Source organism: Hemiscyllium ocellatum, chromosome 14, assembly GCF_020745735.1.
Source record: "Hemiscyllium ocellatum isolate sHemOce1 chromosome 14, sHemOce1.pat.X.cur, whole genome shotgun sequence".
Lineage (NCBI taxonomy): Eukaryota > Metazoa > Chordata > Chondrichthyes > Orectolobiformes > Hemiscylliidae > Hemiscyllium > Hemiscyllium ocellatum.
The window spans coordinates 30074422-30095005 of NC_083414.1; the positions used below are offsets into that span (position 1 = coordinate 30074422).

General features: G+C 39.7%; 1 protein-coding gene across 2 annotated transcripts in view; it reads right to left on the minus strand.

The window, feature by feature from the left end:
- Positions 1 to 20584, minus strand: part of fam120c (family with sequence similarity 120 member C) — a 134437-nt gene that overhangs the window by 71268 nt on the left and 42585 nt on the right. For both annotated transcript variants that reach the window (XM_060835558.1, XM_060835557.1), the window contains exons 3-5: positions 12738 to 12820; positions 6382 to 6510; positions 1759 to 1861 (exon numbers count right to left, since the gene is read on the minus strand). In XM_060835558.1, the coding sequence (XP_060691541.1) occupies positions 1759 to 1861; positions 6382 to 6510; positions 12738 to 12820 (315 nt within the window). The remainder of the gene's footprint in view (positions 1 to 1758; positions 1862 to 6381; positions 6511 to 12737; positions 12821 to 20584) is intronic.

Below are 20584 nucleotides of genomic sequence, written 5' to 3' on the forward strand. Positions count from 1 at the left end.
GGAAGACCAGAACTTGAGGGCATAGGTTTAAGATGAGGAGAAAAGCTTAAAAGGGACCTTACGGGCAACTTTTTCATGCAGAGGGTAGTGTTTGTATGGAATGAGCTGCCAGAGGAAGTGGAGGAGTCTGGTACAATTACAACATTTAAGGGCATCTGAATAAGGAGGGTTGAGAGAGATATGGGCTGTCAAATGGAAATAGATTAATTTAGGATATCTGGACAGCACAGTCGAGTTGGACTGATGGGTCTGTTTCTCTGAGGTACACCTCTATGACTCTACATGTGTAATTGCTTTCTTGATAAGGCAAAAGTGCTTTGAATAACTCAAAATGGTTTGAAGATAATACTGAAAATGGATGAGAGGACGTTACAAGTTTTTACAGAAAGGTGAGCCACGTTGGATGGCCTCTCTTCTAAAACCAATATTTCATTGCATATCTAAAATTAAGTGGACCAGCTCTAGGCACTCAACTGATAAGTCAGTACAGAATTACTCAGTATAATTTTAAACAAATGACATAAATCTACAGGTCACTAAGCACATTTAACAGCTAGTGCTCACTATTCTGCTGATTTAAACCATGAATGATCAACTCTCTATGCAAGTGCAAACCATAAACTTAGATATTCAAGTATTTACTACTAATTAAGATAGTTCTTAATTTAGATGTTGAATACACAATTACATTAATGGATAGCACGTTATAATGGCAGGCACTCCAAAATGATTCAGTCTCATTTCTCAAGTGTCATGCCATAAACTTACTCCTTAAGTTTCAATTATTCTTACCACAGACCGCACCGCCTATACAGGCTTCAAACTGAAGATACAATGACTTCTTTCAATCTTGTCTACTGCATTCGCTGCTTACTTTACATTGGTGGGACCTAACACAGACTGGATGACTGCTTTGTGGGACACCTCCTCTCAGTCCACAGGAAGGACCCAGACTTTCTGGATGCTTTACAAAAAAACACGCTTACATTTCTGGGCCTGCTGTAAAGTTCCAGCGAAGCACAATGCAAACTGAGAAACAACATCTAATTTTCTGCTCAGGTACTTTACCGCCACAAGGTCTCAAACATTGAATTCCATAACTTCAGAACCAAGAAACGACTGCATTCCTTCTCCCACAGCCTTGTCTTCTTTACTATGCTCTTAGTGGGGACCCATTTTCTTCCTTTCACATCTTAATTCACACCATTTTACATCCCTTTTCCCTTTCACCACTGTAAACAACACCTTTTTCTTCTGCACTCTCTACCATTACCCACTTAACCTCCTCTGCCTCTGTCCAAAGTATATAAAAAATCATTTCCCAATGCCTTTTAGTTCTGAAGAGTCATACCAAATGGGAAACGTTAACTCTGCTTCTCTCACCACAGATGCTGTGAGAGTTCCTGAGTCTCTCCAGATTTTGTGCGTTTGTTTCAGACACAATTACAGGACCAGTTTCTCTGTGAAATTATCGTATTGAAGCCAAAACTCAAAGGGTATAAAGCCTTGCCATTTTATGTGTACTAAAATTGAGACACTCAACTACCAGCCTAAGGAACAAATTATAGACTTAAGAACTGCAAAAGGTAGATGTAATGTTTAAATTTATTTAAAACATCAAAGTTTATCAAAATTGATGAAACACTTACTTTGCTAAACCATGTTTAAAGTGCAAATTAAATGCATAAAGCTCAAAAAAAATCACATAAATGTTTACACACCACAGAATCACCCATCCTTTCACACTTGGATAGGTACCTGGGAAAGGTGCTAGGCCATGTTGAAATAATGGAGGCTTGCTTGCAACGGAGTAATATTCAACTGCTCTCTTGAACTGCTCAATTTTATCTTCTGTCCTAGACTGAAAACAGATCACACAAGCCATAATAAACCAGTTACATCATGTGATTGCATTTTGTTACTGTTAAATAAGTATGGGAAGTGTAAACAAATTCTTAATGTCCACTTCAGTCAATGCCTTACATTTGGCATCTAAGTTTAAATAAACTATCATTACCAGTAACAGAATAGAGGTAACTACCACTATTTCTAAAAAATTATGGTCCTGATAATAATATAAAGCATGAGGAGGAACTGAATTTGCCCCATAAAAAACATCGAATAATGTGTTGGGAAGGTATATATGGTAGTTGACCCTACTGTGAATGCCCAAATTATCAAATATGATTATAAATAGTGCTTCTAAAAGTGCAGGAACATAATTATTGAGGTTACTAGAATTTGGAATGATCACTGATGGTTATACATGTAACATTTGACTTCAGAACGGTTTCTCTGATGCCAGTTTAAAACACTCACCCTATTTTTTCCCGAACATTATCTTAAACATGTGAAGTTAATATATTTGGGTTCCAACTTAAAAGAAATAAATAATCAAAAATGGTATGAATTAATATTAGCAAGCATTTGCTAGGGTGCTTGCGTTATTGTGTTTCATCAAATCATGCAAATTTAATTCTCCAATAGATAAACCATCTGATTCAAGCCGGTTCCCAAACTAAGGTTATCAATAGAGAAGTTAAAAACACACAAGGAATCAAAAAGAGAAAGAATACTGTTGCCTACATAACCCTTGCGATGGTGTGAACTTATTTTTTTAGCTTGTGAAGGATGGTAAAACAAGGATGGGTGACCAGTTTTATCTCTGACAGAATACTGTTACCAAGCCTGTCAATAAAGTTTAGTATAGAACAGATCAAGACCAAACGTAATCTGTATCTCAAACCCATTTTTATGCAAGCCCAACTAAATTTTATAGAACAGTGCAGATTCTGCAGTAGTCTGCTCAAGCTTCATGAGCAAATCAATCTCAAAATATTATTTTTCTAAATATTTTAAAAATAATGCAAAAGGCAATGATTTTCAAAGTAGTTTACAATGAGTAAAACCAACACATATAGTTCAAAAAATTGACCTGAGGTGGAGACCGCACTACCTATACAGGCTTCAAACTGAAGATTGAGTATCCCAAATTTCAACCAAAGCCTGCTTCCCCATCCCAGTTTACAGAAATGCCCGTAGAATTCCAAATTGTAAAGGCACTTAGATTTCCTGTTGCATGAGTCACAAAGGTCACGATGTGGTATGGCATATAATCAAGGAGGATAATGGGATGACAGCCTTTATTAAGAATGGGATTGAACTTAAAAGTAAGAAGTTATGCTTCAATTATACAAAGCATTGGCAAGGCCCTAATTTGAATACTATGCAAGAGTTTTGGTTTCCTTATTTAAGGATGCAAGAAAATGCACTCAGGATTGTTCAGATCTACTCCTGAAGGAGTGTACTACCTTACGAGCATAGTTGAACAGGCTTGGCTTGGTTTCACTAGAGTTCAAAAAAGCGAGGGATGATTTGACCCCAGTTTATAAGATCCCAAATGGTCTTGGTAAGGTTGACATGGAAAGGATGTTAACTTTTGTGGCTTAGTCTAGAACTGGGGGGGGGGCAGTTTTAAAATTAAGGGTCGCGTTGCAGGACAAAAATGAGGGAAACTTTAAAGACTTTTGTTCAGCAAGGGAATCAAAAAGTTAACAGGCATAGATGAGAATATGGAAATTGCAAGACAAACAGATCAGCCATGATCTTATTGAGAGACTTGATGGGCCAAATAACGTATTTCGGTTCCTAGCTCCTATGCTCAGAAGCAATATGACAAAAAGGCCACAGCGGCAGTCTGTTCTGCTAAACAGGTATTGGCTGCAGTTGAGGCTTACAGTGATTAAAATTATTCCTGAGGTCAAAGGGATAAACCATATCTTACAATTACAGTGTACTGATCCATGAGCTTGTGCTGAGTTCACTCAAACAAAGTAGAAGTTCAGAGATGTAGGGATCAGAGTGGGAAGGGGAATGGAAATGAAATTTTGTGATTAGGAGCTCTGGGTTTCATTGGCAAAAACATTTGGAGGCAGTTGACAAAAGTGATCACCTAAACTGCATCTGATCTCAAAGTACAGAATGCTGTTCTTGGCCTATTAGAGTTCTGCTTTCATCATAGGAGATAAAACTGGAACTATGATGAAAGCAGAACTCTAATAGGCCAAGAACAGCATTCTGTACTTTGAGATCAGATGCAGTTTAGGTGATCACTTTTGTCAACTGCCTCCAAATGTTTTTGCCAATGAAACCCAGAGCTCCTAATCACAAAATTTCATTTCCATTCCCCTTCCCACTCTGATCCCTACATCTCTGAACTTCTACTTTGTTTGAGTGAACTCAGCACAAGCTCATGGATCAGTACACTGTAATTGTAAGATATGGTTTATCCCTTTGACCTCAGGAATAATTTTAATCACTGTAAGCCTCAACTGCAGCCAATACCTGTTTAGCAGAACAGACTGCCGCTGTGGCCTTTTTGTCATATTGCTTCTGAGCATAGGAGCTAGGAACCGAAATACGTTATTTGGCCCATCAAGTCTCTCAATAAGATCATGGCTGATCTGTTTGTCTTGCAATTTCCATATTCTCATCTATGCCTGTTAACTTTTTGATTCCCTTGCTGAACAAAAGTCTTTAAAGTTTCCCTCATTTTTGTCCTGCAACGCGACCCTTAATTTTAAAACTGCCCCCCCCCCAGTTCTAGACTAAGCCACAAAAGTTAACATCCTTTCCATGTCAACCTTACCAAGACCATTTGGGATCTTATAAACTGGGGTCAAATCATCCCTCGCTTTTTTGAACTCTAGTGAAACCAAGCCAAGCCTGTTCAACTATGCTCGTAAGGTAGTACACTCCTTCAGGAGTAGATCTGAACAATCCTGAGTGCATTTTCTTGCATCCTTAAATAAGGAAACCAAAACTCTTGCATAGTATTCAAATTAGGGCCTTGCCAATGCTTTGTATAATTGAAGCATAACTTCTTACTTTTAAGTTCAATCCCATTCTTAATAAAGGCTGTCATCCCATTATCCTCCTTGATTATATGCCATACCACATCGTGACCTTTGTGACTCATGCAACAGGAAATCTAAGTGCCTTTACAATTTGGAATTCTACGGGCATTTCTGTAAACTGGGATGGGGAAGCAGGCTTTGGTTGAAATTTGGGATACTCAATCTTCAGTTTGAAGCCTGTATAGGTAGTGCGGTCTCCACCTCAGGTCAATTTTTTGAACTATATGTGTTGGTTTTACTCATTGTAAACTACTTTGAAAATCATTGCCTTTTGCATTATTTTTAAAATATTTAGAAAAATAATATTTTGAGATTGATTTGCTCATGAAGCTTGAGCAGACTACTGCAGAATCTGCACTGTTCTATAAAATTTAGTTGGGCTTGCATAAAAATGGGTGGCAGAACACAACTACACGACGGCTGGAGGAGGAGCGCCTCATCTTCCGCCTGGGAACCCTCCAACCACAAGGTATGAATTCAGATTTCTCCAGCTTCCTCATTCCCCTCCCCCCACCTTGTCTCAGTCGGTTCCCTCAACTCAGCACCGCCCTCCTAACCTGCAATCCTCTTCCTGACCTCTCCGCCCCCACCCCACTCCGGCCTATCACCCTCACCTTGACCTCCTTCCACCTATCCCACCTCCATCGCCCCTCCCCCTAGTCCCTCCTCCCTACCTTTTATCTCAGCCTGCTTGGCTCTCTCTCTCTTATTCCTGATGAAGGGCTTGTGCTCGAAACGTCGAATTCTCTATTCCTGAGATGCTGCCTAACCTGCTGTGCTTTGACCAGGAACACATTTGCAGCTGTGATCTCCAGCATCTGCAGACCTCATTTTTTACTCCAGTTTTATCTGCCTAATACCCCACTTTATTAGCCACTGGCCCACACTGTTTCAATTTCTATAATTATGCTTAGTATTATCTCAGTTCAATGTCACTAATATTACTTAAGCATCATGGAGAAAGGCAGGAAAGTGGAGTTAAGATCAGCCATGATCTCACCGAATGGCAGAGCAGAGTCGATGGGCTGAATGGCCTACTTCTGCTCCTATATCTTATGATTTTATTGTCAGTCATGCTCTTTACAGCTAGAGAAGAACAACTGGCCTCACCAAAAAGGGTGTCAGTCTGGAACAAAAAACGAACACTGTTTCTGCTCCCAAACACCATTCAATGGAAATCTCTGCTGGAAAAATATTTATAGCCACTGGGTACAAGACAGAGGTCTTTGTTTTGAATGTACACAAACCTCTAGCAAGACAATCTATTTTCATTGAGATGCTGCAGCCAAGTCCCCTTCTGAAAGATAAAGGCTGCTTAAGGAAAGACAGCCATCAATCATGGTAATCTAAGTGAGTCAACATTGTTCAGAAAAGTGAAGGAAAGAAGCTGGTGTAGAAAAAAGTAAACACAGAATATTTACTAAGTTAGAAAACATGTTTGTTTGCTTTTTCACTTGCTACATACCCGTGAACGCTTAAAAACATCTTTTGCAACTGCATCCAAATCGCCAATATCCTGAATGTTGCGAACATACTCGGCAACTGCTTTTATCACTACATCACACGGTGGCAGAACAAGTTGGTGTGCACGTACCTGAAAGAAAAAACTCCAAGATTGAAATACTTGAAATATTTCCTAATGTCTGATTCATCATCTTATCATATTATGAATGCATGTTACCATGCTGAAATTCTGACAGCACCTTTAACAGAGACATCTTTAAAGGCACTTAATAGAAATCAATTCCAATAAGTAGACAGATAGCCAAATCAAAAAATATTAGGGAAGGTTGTCAAAGGGTTGGTCAAAGGAATAGAGTTTTAACAACAGACCACAACAATGAGGGGAAAGATTTGGATGATAGCTGGAGCTTAAACCGTTGAAGGTACAGCTGCCAGTGACAAAGACAGCAAAGAAATGGATGCAAAAGTCTCTTAGAAAAATTGAGAACTCTGGGAGAGTTGCAGGGTTTGAAGAGATTTGAGGTAGATGGGGTGAAGCTATGAAGGAACTGAAATACGAAAAAAGAGTCAGAAGTGGAAACTAATGCAGGTCAACAAGAAAATTATTTGGTAATGAGAAAATAGTGCTGTGGGTTAGAACATAAGCAGCAACACTTCAGATAAACAGACGTGTAAGTGTGGAGGAGGGAAGGTAACAAAAGCACAGATTAGAGTTTCTGCAAATACTCGGAGATGAGATACATATATGCAATGTTACAGAGATATGGAGACAGTAAGGACTGCAGATGTTGGATGTCAGAGTCAACAGGTGTGAAGCTGGAAAAGCAGAGCAGGTCAGACAGCATCCAAGCAGCAGGTAAGTCAATGTTTCCTGACAAAGGATTTTGGCCCGTAATGTTGACTTTCCTGCTCCTTGAATGTTACAGGGAGATGTACAACGTCTTTCTGATCTAGTAATCAGAAGTTTGTTGAGGGTAGATTGGATATGGTGATTTTGAACACTCAAGCTCAAAATGAAAATTGAGCTGGGAAGTCCTGGGGGTGCACAATAGAGAAAACTTCAGCTCACACAAGATGTGTTCGGAGATCTGACTGCATAGAATATTTGATTGTAAACTGACAGAATGTAGACAAAGTAGGAAGGAATGAACTTGCATGTACATAGTGTCTTTCACAACTCAATACATTGCAAAGTGTTTCATAGAAGGTGAAATACAAATGTAGTGACTGTTGTAATGTAGACAAACACATCAGTGCATAGCAAGGTTCCTTAAATGGATTTGATTAGATTACTTACAGTGTGGAAACAGGCCCTTCGGCCCAACAAGTCCACACCGACCCGCTGAAGAGCAAGCCACCCAGACCCAGCTAACACCACGGGCAATTTAGCATGGCCAATTCACCTAACCTGCACATTTTTGGACTGTGGGAGGAAACCGGAGCATCCGGAGTAAACCCACACAAACTTGGGGAGAATGTGCAAACTCCACACAGTCAGTTGCCTGAGGTGGGAGTTGAACCCGGGTCTCTGGCGCTGTAAGGCAGCAATGCTAACCACTGCCACTGTGCTGCCCAATGAGAAGCTGTTTCCAGATAATCTGATATTGGTTGAAAGATAAACATAGGTAAAGATAATGGAGGAGAACCACAGCTTCTCTTTCAATAGTGTTACGAGATATTTCGTTTTCACTTGAGTGATCCAAGTTAAATATCTCATATTACTTTAAATGGCCTAAAGCCTCAATTTTGTAAAAAGCTTGTTCTTAATTAAAAACATATTCTGTCACTAATAATCACTCAAATATTTTAACATTTTAAGGCTTTCTTGATTGAAACAACAGAGTATGTGCAAGCAAGATTTAAATGAGTAATTTTCCATTTTGAGCATTGATTTAACTACATTTCACTGAAGAAATCGTATGGGAGGATTTACTGGACTTAAAAAAAACTTAAAACCATTTTATGGCATTTAAGTCCTACCAGCTCCAGATGGGAGTCATAATGTGCTGAAAAGCTACCATGCATTGGGGTCAACTACTGTTGGACTTAGTGTCGTAAAGCTAATACTTATGGAATATAAAGCATAAGTCATAATCAAACTTGAGCGTATCTGATCAGAAAATATCAAAAATAGGAGCCCTGACAATATTTTGGCAACAACCTTGTGCTCCAGAATTTGTTGCACTGTTAGCCAAGCTGCTTCAATAAAGCAGCAACACTGGTATCTACCTGAACATGTGTAAAATTGCCCAGGGTATGTTCAGTACACACAAAGCAGAACAAATCAATCCCAGCCAAATACCACCTCATCAGTTTACTCTCTCAGACTGGACTCCAATCAGTAAAGTGATGGAACAGGTTACCAGAAGCTTATCAAACAGCACTTGCTTAGAAATAATCAGTTCTGAGGAGGCCACACAGCACATGAACTCAATACTGCTTGATCTGAAACATGGAAAGAAGGTCAACTCCATATGTGAAGTGACACTGACTAACCTTGACATCGAGCCTGCACCTGACTGAGTCAGGTACCAAGATGCCTATCAAAACTACAGTCAACAGGGAATCGGGGGAAAAACTCTCCACTGGTTGCGGTCATGCCAAGCATAATGGAAAATGGTTGTTTGCTGAAGGTCAATCATCTCACGGTAGTGTTCTACTTGCAAATATCTCCAGCTACTTTATAACCATAACGTCAAGTGACATTCGCTGATGACTGCACAATATTCAGCACCATCTGCAACTCCCCAGATACAAAAGTTATCCATAGCTAAATGCAGTATAAACTGAATAATATCCAGCTTGCGCTGACAAGGTGCAAGGAACACTCATACTACACATGTGCCAGGCAATGACCATCTCCAAAAAGGTAGAATCTCACCATGACATTCAATGGCACTACCATCTCTGAATCCTCTACTATCAATATCCTGGGGAGGTGGGGGAGAATTGATCTAGATTAGCCATATAAATACAGAGATTACAAGAGAAGGTCAGGGGTTAGGAATCCTGCGGTGAATAACTCATCTTCGAATTCACCAAAACCTGCCCACGATCTAGGTACAAGTGAGGACCGTGATGGAATACTCTCTACTTGTCTGGATGAGTGCAGCTCCAACAATATTCACCAAGTTTGATATAGGACAAAGCAGTATGCTTGATTGGTGCCACCTCACATACATTCACTCCTTCAACAATACACAATATACCATCTACACTAAAATTTAAAGATATTCCTTGGACAGCACATACATGTGATGTCAGCTCCTATAAGGTTCCCCCCTCCCCTCCACCCCTCACTCTCATCCTGACTTGGAAATATATTGCTGTCCCTTCACCGTCACTGGGACAAAACCCTGGAACATCCTTCTTAATAGAATTGTGAATGTAGCTACACCAAATAGTCTGCAAGAGTTCAAGGCTGCAGTTCAAAGCCGTCTTTTCAAGCACAGTAGAGGACAAGCAATAAATGCTGGCACAGCCAGCAAAAGTCTGCATTTCCTGAACGAATTGAAACAAAATATTGATCTCATTTTAGACATCAAAATAGGAGAAATTAGGAGAATGTTTCAGGATTTAGGTGGATTCTTTGGCATCAAATGACTTGGGTATGACTAAAGACTAAAAAACACCGCAGCTTTGCAGCTATCAAGACAGTGAAAGAAAGATTTGTGTACTTTGATAGATAATTAAGAAGGCAGAACATGGAAAAAAAACCTAATTTTAGAATGCAAAAATAGGACAAGGGACTAACTGAAAATGACGAAGAGAAATTTATCCTGATTTAAGAACATATAGTTTGGGAGAAAATGTGGTCTGTCAGGCCTGCCAGCCATTTACTGCAGTCATAGCTGATCTTTGGCTTAACTTAATTTATCTGCCCATTCTCCATAACCCTGTCAGTCCTTTAATACCTTAAATATTACAATTAAATCACATCTTATTCTTCTAAACACCAGACAACATAGACACAATAGACTCAACCTCTCACGGACAACTCTTCAAACTTGGAACTAATCTTCTGAACCTTTGCTACACTGAATTTAAATACACTCTTTCTTAAAAATGCATACCAAAACTATGCACAGTCTGCAATGTAGGGTTTCATCAAAACCCTGCGCAATCATGGCAAGACTTTATTTTTGTACCCGAAATGCTTGTAATTAAGGCAATCAAACTATCTGTCTTCCTAATTGCATGCTGGCCCTGCGTGCTAATTTTCTATGCTTTCCTTTATCTGTCCTACTGGATGTATTCTTAAAAAGCTCTAATAATTTTGTCAAGTACAATTTCCCTTTTGTGAAACGACGCTGACTTTGTCTGATCATTCTATGATCTCATGAGTGCACTGTTAAGATTTAGTTAATACAAAATACTAGAAAGCTCTGAACACAAAGTGTTCATGAACAGACACATGCGTCTCACAAACTTGACTGAGTTTTTTGAAGAAGTAACAAAGAAGATTGATGAGGGCAGAGCAGTAGATGTGATCTATATGGACTTCAGTAAGATGTTCGATAAGGTTCCCCACGGGAGACTGATTAGCAAGGTTAGATCGCATGAAATACAGGGAGAACTAGCCATTTGGATACAGAACTGGCTGAAAGGTAGAAGACAGAGGGTGGTGGTGGAGGGTTGCTTTTCAGACTGGAGACCTGCGACCAGTGGAGTGCCACAAGGATCGGTGCTGGGTCCTCTTTTTGTCATTTACGTAAATGATTTGGATGAGAGCATAAGTGGTATAGTTAGTAAGTTTGCAAATGACACCAAAATTGGAGGTGTAGTGGACAGCGAAGAGGGTTACCTCAGATTACATCAGGATCTGGACCAGATGGGCCAATGGGCTGAGAAGTGGCAGATGGAGTTTATTTCAGATAAATGCAAGGTGCTGCATTTTGGGAAAGCAAATCTTAGCACGACTTATGCCCTTAATGGTAAGGTCCGAGGGAGTGTTGCTGAACAAAGAGACCTTGGAGTGCAGGTTCATAGCTCCTTGAAAGTGGAGTCGCAGGTAGATAGGATAGTGAAAGTGGCGTTTGATATGCTTTCCTTTATTGGTCAGAGTATTGAGTACAGGAGTTGGGAGGTCATGTTGCCACTATACAGTACACTGTTTAGGCCACTATTGGAATATTGCGTGCAATTCTAGTCTCCTTTCTATTGGAAAGATGTTGTGAAACTTGAAAGGGTTCAGCAAAGATTTACAAGGATGTTGCCAGGGTTGGAGGATGTGAGAGGCTGAACAGGCTGGGCTGTTTTCCCTGGAGCGTCGGAGGTTGAGCGGTGACCTTATAGAGGTTTACAAAATTATGAGGGGCATGGATAGGATAAATAGACAAAGTCTTTTCCCTGGGGTCGGGGAGTCCAGAACTAGAGGGCATAGGTTTAGGGTGAGAGGGGAAAGATATAAAAGAGACCTCAGGGGCAACTTTTCACGCAGAGGGTGGTATGTGCATGGAATGAGCTGCCAGAGGATATGATGGAGACTGGTACAATTGCAACATTTAAGAAGCATTTGGATGGGTATATGAATAGGAAGGGTTTGGAGGAATATAGGCCAGGTGCTGGCAGGTGGGACTAGATTGGGTTGGGAAACTGGTCGGCATGGACGGGTTGGACCGAAGGGTCTGTTTCCGTGCTGTACATCTCTATGACTCTATGTCTGGATAGAAGTGTGGAACAAAAACTGAAATCAGCAAAGTAATAATTAAATGGTATGATGTATGGGTCGGGTAGGGTGAAGGGATGGGAAAGAGAAACAGTGGGGGGTTGCTGATTGGTGCACATGCTTACAATGAGTCTATAAGCTCTTCCTGATAGATGAATAGATATTAGTTAAGTAGTTTTCCTCATTGGAACTTGTTTTGTGATTCCTATAAGATGATAGCAGTTTTTTTGTTACAACAACAAACAGTGCCACTGATTATAAGGGCACCAAATGAAAGTAGATTAGGAGAATCACTCCAAATAATTCTTGTTTATCTTCAAGTTGCTTATCATTGAGGAATGACAAGTATCAAAAATCTTGGTAGAAGTGAATTACTAAAAGAATGGTTTTATCAAAGGTAATGTGGATTGCACAGGAGTGGGTGCAGGAGGGAACAGGGGAGAAAAGTGAGAGAAAGGAAGTGTAAAGAAGTTAAGAGGTTGAAATATAAAAGAAAATGTTTCAAATACCAACCATTATCGTCTTGAAGAAAGTATTGAGGATAGGTAATTCTTGTTCAATAAAGCTTCAGTCTGAAATAGTCTGGCAGCATCCCTCAATTGATGGCGGTGCTTAAGTCATAAATGGAAACTTCAACCAGCTGTATGCATTAATATCAACACTTCCACCACCACTGGGACTATCTTTACCTTTAATGAGGCTAAAGGATGGTCTGGACCAAGTAAACTCCAGTGAAAGGCAGCCAGATCTTCATCAGGTAGAATATGGTTGCCTAAATCAAAGAGGAGAAAGTCATAAAACTGAAATAAAAATACATTTATTTATTTTGAATGAAATTAGTTTCAGGTCTTTTCTGTATGCTGTTTCTTTTCAGCTATTTAGGAATATTTTTCACATTGGATTTTATTGAACATACAAATGCATTTTAGTGTAACAATGACTCAAAGACAATTTTAATAACTGAGAACATTGCCTTCTCGAATTATAAGATTCCATCAGAAGTACACCAGACTTTTATTCTCACACATTTCTGTGTTGGCCTGAAGTCCAACAATGTGGTGGGTGAGCTGTAAATGTAGACTTTCCACAGAAGTGAGGAAGGGATGGGAAAGTGCAAGATTTAAAGCCCTCCAACTGCTTTAAGGGCCTATTTTGTGTAATACTGTAAAAAACAAACATAACATACAGCACTTTGTAGGAAGTACAGATCACAGAACAGCCCAGATCTGAAAAAGAGACACCCATATATTATTACCATTCCCCCAAAGCACAGTAAAGTCTTCAGTAATATTCACTGTAAAAGCAGTACCCACTTCTGCATCTCAGAAATGAAAAGCAAGATGATTCTCTCAGCAGAAATGAGCAAAAACACCTCAGAACTGCTACCAGAGGCACATCTAAATTCTTGACTTTCATAGTTTTATTGTACAACTCTCATCAATGGCCAAGAGGCATTCTTTATACCCTCTATTACAAATGAGAAAGTGAGTTGGTGATTGGAACCAATCTTTTACATGTTTAGATGTACTTATAAAGTTACACATTATTAGTATTCACCTTTTGCATTGTTCCTATCCAAAGGAATACAAGCGAATCACCAGGTAATGCCCACCACATGTACACAACTAAACACAATTTTTAAAAGTGAATTTAAGAGATGTGGGCATCATGGCTGGACAAGCATTTGTTTCCCATTGTTAGGTGTTGAGAAGATGCTTTTTCTGGAACCATTGCAATTTGGCAGAGGTAGATCCACAATGCCTTGGGGAAGGAGTTCTAAGATTTTGACCCAGCAATAGTGTAAGAACAGTGTTACACTTTCAAGTTAGGATGGTGAGTCACTTGGATGAAAAAGAGGGTAACAAGGGTGAAGAATAGCATATATCCATTGTCCTGGTCTTTCTTGTAGTTGGCACTCACAACTGTTACTGTGCATTCGTGGTGGAGGGACTGAATATTTGTTGATATGTTGTCAATCAAGTGGTTTGTTTGGTCTTGAATGGCTTCAAGGTTAGAGTGTTGTTGGAGTGAACTCACCCAGACATGTGAAGAGTATTCCATTACATGTCTGACTTGAGCACTGTAGATTGTGGTGGACAGGCTTAGGGGACTCAGGAGGTAAGTCTCAATCAAATACAGCCTTTGACAGTTATGGTAAAGTAGGTCAAAAGGTTGCAGATTGTATTGAAATACAATTGTGTTGCTGCTGATGGCTCGCTGCACTTTATGGATGCTCAGCAGATTTACAGAATCCCTACAGTGTGGATGCAGGCCATTTGCCCCATCAAGACCTCACCGATCTCCCCCCCCCCCCCCCCAAACAAGTATTCCACCCAGACCCACTCCCTATCCTATCCCTGTAACCCTGCATTTCACATGGCTAATCCACCTGACCTGCACATCTTTGGACTGCGGGAATAAATTGGAGCATCCTGCAGAAACCCATGTGGACACAGGGAGATTGTGCAAACTCCACACAGAGTCACACAAGAGTGGAATCAAACCTAGATCCCTGGCGTTCAGGTAACAATGCTAACTAATGAGTCACTGTGCACCCAGGCTTGAATTGCTGGATCTATCCAACCTCCATCCTATTTAACATGGTAATAGAGGTACTCAACACGTTGCAGCATATCCTAAATGTGAAAAAAGGATTTTACATTCAAGAAGCTATGCAGTGGTCATCCAAACTGACAATGAAACAGACAGATGCATCTATAGCACACAGATTTGTGGGAATGAGTTCAAATATCCTTCTCTTCACTACCTGCTGCAAACCCAGTATAACAGCTCTGTCTTTTAGGCCTCTCCGAACTTGGTCAGTGATGGTGCTGAGAGCCATGTTAGGTATTTATTGCACTTATTCTTCACCCCTTGCTACCCTCTGTGTTTCCTCCAAGTGGTGTTCAACATGGAGGTGTAATAACACTGTACTATGTGGTAATCAGCAAGGAATGTTCTTGCCTATCTTTAACATGATACCATGAAACATCATGGACTCTCAGTCAGTGTTGAGGGCTCCCAGGGCAATTCCTTCCTGACTACATACCAATGTACCACAATCTCTGAATGGTGATGCACGACTGAAATGTTGTAGGTAAGGTATGCTTTTATGAATATGACCATGTCAGACTATTGCTTCTCTAGTTCTCGAGATAACTCTCCCAATCTTTGTTACTAGCTCCCTGATTCTGTATAATATTGCAGGGTCAACAGGGTTCCTTCCAGTTTCATTCCTTGGTTCAGATTTTACAAGTGATTTATTAGCTACTTCAGAGAGTAGTCAAGAGTCATTGCAGTGGGTGTGGAGTCACATGGTTATCATTCAACCTTTAATTCCAATTTTGTATTCAGTTCATATTCCATAACCTATTATGGTGGTATTTGAACCCATTCTCTGGAACATTTCCTGGGCCTATAGATTACTAACCCTGCGAAAATACCATTCCCTCACTTCATAAATATAAAATTAACACCTTAATCTTTGTATTATTTACCCCCTTACACATATACATCCCAATACAGTCTGTTAACTCGATTGAAGAATTTAGACTGTTATTTGGAGAACGCAAACTTTCCTTACCTGTATTGGCTATAACACGATTCTGGCCCCATTAGTTTAAATGGTGTAGCTACTGCGCAATTTTCTGATAAAGCAAGACTGCACGAGAGTGGAACTATTACATTACATCAGAATCAACTGTACATACCTTTACTACAGTTGAATTTACCTGGAACATAGTATCACATTCCACAATAGGCTATACGTTGCCAACTGTATGTTACTATTTCTCCTTTGAATACTGAACTTGTTATTTCATTCACTGGAGGATAACAACTATCTCCAGTGTTCTCATCTAAGCAAAGAAGGTTTTCCTGTTATCACAAGTTTCTTGCTTCATCACAGTGAAGATGATCTGGAGGTAGCAGTGGTGCCACTACGGTACGAACTTTTCTAAATTTTCCTTTTTTATTTTCTAATTCTCTGAACTTAGAAAGTGAAATTACTTAACATTCCAAGCATCTTTCTGAAACAATGGTGCTTTTGCATCCTATCTTCCTCTTCTCCACTGCATCCAACAGTGGCAGCCAGTGCTTCATATGACAATAGATCATACTCATTGTCTCTTTGTCCCTTCGATTTAAGAATCAACAGGATTTAAAGAATAAGAACGTCATCAAGTAAGGCAAATAACAATGAGCAGGAGCAGCCAGAGATAGAAGAGAAAGAGCAAATTTGTTTCTACAGCTGATGAACAGAGGATTGGAATCTCATAGGTCCAACATTTTTTAATAAATAGTTCTGCTATAATGCGGTAGTTCTGTTCTCATGCAATCTTGAACATCATGTAAGAGCAGCAGCCTTTAAATTAATGGGGTTGGAATTGTGTTATAACTAATACATGCTTTAAAACTTTGTGCTTTAGAAACAGTATGCCTAATTCACCAATCGTGTTATAGAGAATTTGTGTTGACGAAACACACATTATAGCAGAATGATCTGTCGGGACATGTTGCGTCCCTTGATGCAAGCATCAGTGACCTCACCCATATAGCGTTGTGGGTCAATGCAATCACTGAACATTTACACATAGTTAGATCTAACTGTTCCAAGTGATGCCTGCGTGATTTAATCCATGCAGGAATGCAATGTTGCTGGCTGGAGGTGTAATTAGTGAAAAACGTCTACCTAGCATTGAAATATCACAATACCCACAAAGTCAAAGAGGAAAATGATCAATGTCTCAAACCAAAACCACCCAGACCAGAGATAAAATCTCTCATCAGGATTCCATGCTACTGATTTGGGAGGAAATACAACTGACATGCCAATATCAAAGAATATAAATCATTACGGACCTTGCGGCACAGTGATACTGTCCCTACCTCTGGATCAGGAGGCTTAGGTTCAAGTCCCGCCTGTATCAGAGGTGTGTAATAACATCTTTGAACAGGTTGATTAGAGGCTTTTCCTTCTTGCCAATGCTGGGTAAATTCTGATCTGACACACATTTGCTTAATTTGCCAACTGCCTTCAACTGAAGAAATTTCCCAAAGGCATTGTGTGCTTTAAAGTTTCCAGACAAACCAGTGACAGGATCTTTGTTGACAGACAAATCCAAGAAAAACATCAAGACCACCTTCACATTATTCATTAACCTGACCAACAGTAAAAGAATATAATCCAGTGGTTCAAAAGACAGCTCACTTTCACCTTTTCAAGGGCAACTAGGAATAGGCAATAAATGCTGACTGACCAATGATGCTTACGTCCGACAAATGAATCGAAAAAAAAATCAGGTTCTGTGGCTATTTTTTTAAAATTAATTTATGGGATGAAGGTGTCACTGGTCAGGCTGCATTTGTTGCCCATCGTAATTGTCCAGACAGCAGATAAGAGTCAACCACATTGCTGTAGGACTGGATTCACATGTAGGCCAGTCCAGGTACGGATGGCAGTTCATTAGTGAGCCAGATAGGTTTTTCCAACAGTCAGTAATGAATTCATGATCATCAGTGGCTTTTAATTCCAGATATTTTATGAAACTTAAATACCACCATCTTCCATGGCAGAATTCGAACCCATACCCTCAGAACATTATCCGGGTCTCTGGGTTAATAATCCAGCAATAATACTATTAGGCTATTGCCTCCCTCTTGCAAGAAACTTCTTGCAATCGCTTCATGATGAAATGTCTGTGACTGTCTTGTGTAGGAAGTCTGAAATAGACATTCTCAAAATCCAGACTGGTATCAAGCAAACCCAAGTGATAGCCCTCATATTATTTACAATCTGGCAGTGGTTAATCACCTCAAAGATCAACCACCCTCTTGTGCGAGTCATTAAATATCAACAAAATCGAAAGCTCTTTAACCTGCGTTGCCTCCATCCAAAATTATACTGACCAGCACAGACATAAATGATCTACATATTGTGGATGACTGCAGTGTCATTGTCCACTCTGCACATGATTTGCAAGATACGCTCAATATCTTCAATTCTGCATGCATGAAACAACATGTCTTTGAATGGTGCAAAAATTAAACTACAATTGCTATATACACTACTTCCAGATGGTAGAAAAAGTGCAGGCATGGGAGACCCCGATCGTAATATGAAACAACAGAAGCAACAGAGCCAACCTCTGGAAGTGTACTGAAAGTTTCAGCTGGAAGTGTGACCCAGGGGTCAGGAAAGTAGAGGTGAGTGGAGGCTTGACACTCTGGTGTATGGAGAGGACAGGATGGTTAAGCAACAGTGGCCAAGATGACACCACTGGGTAAGGGAAGGTACGTTTCTTGAGACTGAGCCTTGTTCTTGGTATATGCGTAAACACACCCTGGCATGCTGACATCAACTGTCCGTGCACTGATGCTTCTGCAACCTGACATGGACAGTTGATGTCATCACACGTATCTGTACATTTTGTGTCATGAAAAATCACTTCAAAAACAAAACTTGTATGAACTCTCACCTGCTCAGCCAAATATTCCATCATCTATATATAACAGACACTCTGAAACATGCTGAGCACTTCTCATACCTCAGAAGCCACCTCTCTAAAAAGATCATACTGTCGAAAAGATCCAACACTTGATCAGTTGTGTCAGCTCCGCCTTTTACAAATGGTAGACAGAGTATGACAACAAAGATCTTTGCGGTCTGTACCTCCGTTCAACTTCACATCTGATCTGATACCTGCACAAAATTGCAATTAGTTAGACTGTGCGGTCGGGGTGCTGCTATGTGGAGCTTTGAAGCATCTAAGGAAGCCACTATGTAATTCAATTTGCCGAAAAACACACTATGTCAAAAAAGGAAAATACAGTGACACAGTAAATGTGAAAAACATTTTATTTTTCAATGTGTTCACATCTTACAACAGCTAAGGCATAGAGATATGTTGGGAATTAGCTCTGGAGAAACTTAAGTAATCTTTTTCTGTTTATATTGCTTCTTTGGACACTACGTTGTTAATGCAGTGTTTTTCATGTTTTGTGCTAGAGTTCAAACTACCAAAACATCTCCACAACAGTTTTGGCTTTTGCTTGGGCAACAGACAGGTGAACACTTAGTCATTCATCAAACTCCTCAGGGTCACAAGGGTGATAATATTTATTTTCTTCCACTTATAGCAAGCCTCAAGAATACTGGGATCATACAGGCAACACCGCTTGTATCTCCTCATACAACCTGGGTAGTATCCTGACATTTGCAAAGGAACATGGTTCATTACACTTTTCTGTCACAGTGGCAGCAGATTTTAGGCATGGACCATCACACTTTCCTCATTTGGCTTCCCAACCATTACACATTTCATCTTTAAATACTAAAAAGGTTTAAAAAAAAGGTAAAACAGTCAATTTCATAGATGTGAAAAATGTCTCAGTGCATTCTCATTTAGGATTTGGGCAAGATCATTTAACTGCCATTGCTGCAGGTCTGCCCTTGATTACATTCTCTCATCAGCCGAACTCCACTCCAATTGGTGAATGTAGTTCAATGACAAGTTTGCATGGGTTTAGCTAGTCAGAAGTTACCATCTGGAATTTCAGTTTTTCACAGGCATCTTCTTTTAGATTTTCAATTATGCTAGTGGGACCAGCTGACAACTTTGCCACAACTTGAGATTTGAGGAAATCTGGGAATTTGACTCAGCACAACTTTAATGTACACCCTAGATCTCTCAATGTTCAAAGATCTAACATCTTGTATTAAAGGATTGAGCATCTACAACTTTTTTGGATTAACAATTCCTGAAATAAGGAATTTCTCCTCATCTCGATCCTAAATTGTCAAATATTTATCCCGAGAGTCTGACCCCATATTCTAAATTTCTCAGCCACAGAAAACAGTTTTACAGCATCTGCTCTGTCATGCTTCTTCAGAACTTTATATATTTCAATTATTTTTTCTCCCAAGTTTTGGGCAACACTGGTCCAATCTATTATGTCACTTTTCACAGCATTATTTGCATACCAGAAAAACTGGTCTTGTAAATTCTCTCTCTGGATGGAGTGCAGTTAAGATCAAAATTGCACATTGTACTTCAAATAACCAATCAGTGCCCTGTATGATGGTACTGAGACTTTGTTAACCTTAACAAAAGCTAAAATAACATTGCTTTATTGTTCGCTGGATCGATTTAGCTTTGTGATACCAGCAGATTCAATAAATACCCTGCCTTTTTTTGTCACAAACAAGACCATTTTATACTTCAACACATTGTATCCTAGCAGTCACATCTTGCACACTCACTTATCTATATCTTTCTGCACAATTTGTTGCATCCTTTTAATTGTTTTTATTCCCACCAATTCTTTTATTGTCAGCAAATGTGGATACATTACATTTAATCCCATAATCCAAGTCATTAATATAGATGAAAGAGGAGCTGAAATACTGATGCTTGCGCCACTCCATTAGTTATGTTTGCCAATTTGAAGTTATCCCATTTATTATCTCCATTGGGCAAGCCTCAATTCATGCTAATATGTTATACCCAATGCCATGAGCCCAATTTTGTACAATAGT